Below are 4,514 nucleotides of genomic sequence, written 5' to 3'. Positions count from 1 at the left end.
CTTCTCCAAACTCTCCCAAAACAGTCTAGCTTTTGGTTTAGATTCCGAGAAACTGTAGATGTAGATTTTGATAAACTATAGTTGTGTAGAATCCAGAAAATAAACTAGAAGACAGAAGCTGACAAACCTAGCTTTTCTAGATTCTTAGAAGCTGACTACCAACCAGCTGCTTCTCAGAATCTTTAAGTTCCCTCCAACAGGCCCCGGTTTGCTTGCCATATGTGCAAATCAGGCCAACAGACACGAGGAGGCAAAACGGCAGACGTGTGCACGTATCACGGTGATAGGCCTACGCGCTATGTCTAACTTTTTTCCTTCTCTCCTGATATCTCCCGAGTTACTCGCTTACTCTTGACATACTCCCTCCATACTCATAAAGGAAGTCGTTTAAGATAATGTTTAAGCTAAACCTTGGGAATATAAATCATGAATAACTCTTAAGTTGTTGAGTTTGAAAAAGTAAAAACTATATGTATAGATTTGTCTTGAAAAATACTTTCATAAAAATATACATATATCACTTTTTAATAAATATTTTTATAGAAATAAGAAGTTAAAGTTGTGTTTTGGAGACCGTTTCGCTGTCCTAAATGACTTCTTTATGAGTATAGAGGGAGCTTCACCTGTTGCTTTGCGCCACGTGTCATAACTATATAGGTGGGTTGTCAGCTCGACCAATAAGCTGGCGGGTCTCCCCGTCAGCTACAGAAGTATAGATAGATGTGCATTGCTACCGAACACACAAACAATAAAAATGGATGAGGGAGACAGATAGGCAACCCATCAAATGCCATCGCGAAGTTTCTCAGTTGTTTTTCAGTTGTTGGCCACCTAAGCAGATCAAGGACGACCGGCGACTTGTCAATGCATACGTCCAAGGTTAGGTGCCGATGGAGTATGTAATAATCCCATACCCGGAAATCAGACCCAAAAAAATTTCATATTCTCATCTCCGATGTTTGATCTGCATCAGGAATTGACGACGGATCATGAGCCGCCGGTGGTGGAGCTCACCACGGACGCGGAGTACGCGCAGGAGCAGCCCCGGCTCGTCCGGTTCTTTGGCACGACCATCGTGCTGAGCCTGGGGCTACTGCACGCCGCTTGCTCCCTGCACTGGGCTCATCGTCCTCTCCCTCGCGGCGTCGGCACGGCCGCGTTCGGCGCCACTGCGGTGCTGTGCCTCGCGGTGGGCGCGGTGTCGCTGCTGCTCTCGTGGAGTGCTGCGGCGAGGATGACGGCGACGAAGGCGCTGCCCACGCGGCGTGTCGAGCGGCGGCTGCTCAACCGGCTCTGCGCCGCGGTCCACGCGTCGTCCGCGCTGCTCATGCTCGCGCCGGTCGGCCTGCTGGTGCTCGTCGCCGACAAGGCGTACGCGTTCGCCGTGGTCGTGCCGTTGGGGCCGGTGGGAGCGAGCCTCTTCCCCGTCGTGCGCAATGGAGCCCGCTTCGGCTTCGCCTGGGGCGCGGCGCAGTACGAGGCTCACGAGCATGACCTCCGGCGCTACTTCGGCCTCGCCGCCGGCGTCACAGTCCCCACCTACGTAGCGCTACTTTCTCATGCCGTCTCCGATCATTTCAGGCCGGCCGGCTCGGCTCAACGCCGGCACCATGATCTGGGCGGCGTGGACGCCGTCGAATGCCTCCTGCTGTACGCGTCTACCGCTGGCCTTGCGCTGATGCTTCTTGCGACGTCGCCGCCGGCGCTGTGCTTCCGTCACACGAGGGCAGTTGTCGTGAACCATTTCCTCGGCGTCCTCGCCGACGCGCTGCTGGCGTTGGTCGGCCTCGCCGCGCTCGTGGCCACGGCTGAGATCGCAGGTGGCTTGGCAGCATTGGCACCGACCACTAACGTCATAGCCGCATGTGCCATATTTGCGAAAGAGCACGAGGACGAGCCGGACCGTCGTGGGCAAGACGATACCAAAGATCACCTTTGTTCATCGTCATCGTCGCGACAGCCCGTGGCGCCCCTAGTGGTGAATTCGCTGGCGTTCGGCACGGTAATGCTGTCCTACTCGGCGCTTGATGGCGGCCGTGCCTTCAGCTGGCCGGAGAAGGCCTGCCTCGTCGCCGTCGCTTCCCTGCTCGTCGGCAACCTTAGCCAGATGGCGCTGCAGCGCCGCGCCGTCCGCACGGATAGCGTGGTCACCACTGCACTGTCCCTCTTTGACAAGGTTAATAAGGTGACGTTGCTGATTGCTGCATTGGGTTGTATGGCTGTGTTAGCTACGCACAAAATTACTGCATCCCACTAGGTATAGCTAGCTAACCGACGATCGAGGACCCGACTACGAGACTTACTCCTTCCGTCCCAAAATATAATTAAGTAGTTTCGGTTGGATGGAACACGTCCTAGCTAGTACTACGAATCTAGATAGACAGCCCATCGAGATTCCTAGTACTAGCTAGGAAATGTCCAATCCAACCAAAATTCTTTATATTTTGTAACGGAGGGAGTATATGTTGTTGCATGCGATATATGGTCTAGATGTTATATCCAGGAGAAGTTTTTTTTATGATATTTGAGGAGGTATCATAAGGTATGTGCTACCATTTGTAGACAACAATAAGTGTAGTAGATCTTACTACCTTCGTAACGACCATAAAAGAACTGATCTACATAGGGTGACGTTGTTGTTGTAATCTAGCTTGTAGTTCAGGTTTTTTTTCTTTCAATTCTTATTTCACCTAGCTAGTAGTATGATGTACTGTATGGTCGTGTGCTAATGTCTCACTTCTGCAGGAAAAGCCCATATGAGACTATGATGTACCATCAAAAAACTCAGTTGTTTCTGCAATCAGTTAATCAGACCTAGTTTGAATTTTTTTAACGCTTTTAATTGATTTCATAATTATAGTGTGTGCGTGCTTAATTCTAGTTAACTGAAAGATGCAAATGTGTTTGGAAATACTTCTCGTATGATTCTTTTGCTTTGCGGTATTTATCTCAACAATTTTCCGTTTTATCAATCACCTGATTTGTTTTTTTTTCTTATCCCCGAGTGATCTCCTAAAATTGCACAGGCGATACACTCTAGAGCCCACAATACAGAGTAGATATGTACTGCAACTTTTATCATGTTTTGTTTATTTTCTTTCTAGATTATTTAATCTATATATATTGTTATGATATATAACTAAATTATACAAGTTTTATTTCATTGTTGGTAATATCTATAGCAAGCATATATATTTTAGGTCTAGGTTCACCATGAGGCAAAGATATCAATACTACAAAACCCTAATGGGTGCCGGTTGAGAATCCCACATAGGTGTCTGATTACCTAACCGATACTTTGCAGGCAACACTGATGAGAGAGAATCAGATGTGCCGATTTACGGCAATTCGAACAAAACAAAAAGGTCGGCTCGACTCGAGCTGTTGCATCGAGTAGGTCCCCATCACTCCCAAGATCGATCAACATCCAAAAACACAATCACAGAGTTAACATTGAAAAATAAAATCAACATCCACATATTAACAACAAAATCCAAGAACACAGAGAGGAGGCTACCGCGCCGCCGCTCATTGTCATTGAAGTCCGTCATCGAGCGGGCCAGCCCTGAACACGCTGTGGCCGATCCGGCCATCCTCGAGCTCGTGACGGACCCGGTGGACAGGAGGAGGCGTGGCAGCTGAGAGGCTGAGTGAGAGTGGGGAGTGAACAAGAGGGGTGAATGGACTAGTCGTCCATAAAAGACTAGGCTGGCTCGATTGGTCCTTGGCTTAACTACCTCAGGGGTGTTAGTTTTCTTAAAATCCGGCACCTACATTTTTATTTGTAAACCCATATTAGATGTTGGAAAGGCAAGGCAAGGAAAGCCCTCAACAGCACCATGAAATTGCTGCACCATCGTCCCAACGTTCTTATACATAATTCACACACAATCCCCCCCCCAGCCCCACTCCTACTACAGTGCCAATTTCCACTACTGAAGAATTGATCTTTGCCCGAATGGCAAACATCACATTTGTCATGGTTCGAATAGGAACTGGTACTAAATAATATCTTTAGCCCCGGTTCAAAAGCCCAACAACACTTTATGATCTTTAGTCCTGGTTGGTGTTACCAACCGGGACTGAAGATCATTTTTAGTTCTGGTTCAATAGTTGTCAGTGGTGTCAGGCATAACCAATCTTGTCCCCTTATCTTCCCTTATTTTCTCTTCCTTAGGCTATCACCAATGCGGTGCTTCAGCCCATGCCCCTAGCGACGGCCGTCCACTTTTCCGTCGGCGTCGTCCCTCTGCGAGAGAGCACGTCCCTCAGCTGGGAGACGCGCCCCCCAACTCCTTTTCGCCCAGGCGCCAGTGAAAGGAACCTGTTGCGTGGGTACGGGTGCTTGAGGCAATGCCCCCCAAGCGAGGATTTCCTCTTCCACCCCTCTCCCCTCTCCTCAAGCTCCTCGGCGACGACCTGGGGACGGAGGGAGAGAGGCGCGTGGCACGGCGGCGGCCCTCCTCTGGCGACGGGAGAGAGACGCGGCGAGGGAGAGGAGGCGCGGCAGCGAG

General features: G+C 49.7%; 1 protein-coding gene across 1 annotated transcript; it reads left to right on the top strand.

The window, feature by feature from the left end:
- The first annotated feature begins 747 nt into the window (after positions 1-747).
- LOC4350559 (uncharacterized) lies at positions 748-2,842 on the top strand. The gene is made up of 2 exons (XM_015760168.3): positions 748-879; positions 974-2,842. Exons 1-2 carry the CDS (start codon positions 865-867, stop codon positions 2,255-2,257), a joined length of 1,299 nt encoding a protein of 432 aa, XP_015615654.1. The 5' UTR covers positions 748-864; the 3' UTR covers positions 2,258-2,842.
- Positions 2,843-4,514: the final 1,672 nt, after the last annotated feature.

This window comes from Oryza sativa, chromosome 11, assembly GCF_034140825.1.
Source record: "Oryza sativa Japonica Group chromosome 11, ASM3414082v1".
NCBI classification, from domain to species: domain Eukaryota; kingdom Viridiplantae; phylum Streptophyta; class Magnoliopsida; order Poales; family Poaceae; genus Oryza; species Oryza sativa.
The sequence above is the reverse complement of the archived record's forward strand: the minus strand, read 5'-3'. Positions and strand labels throughout refer to the sequence as shown.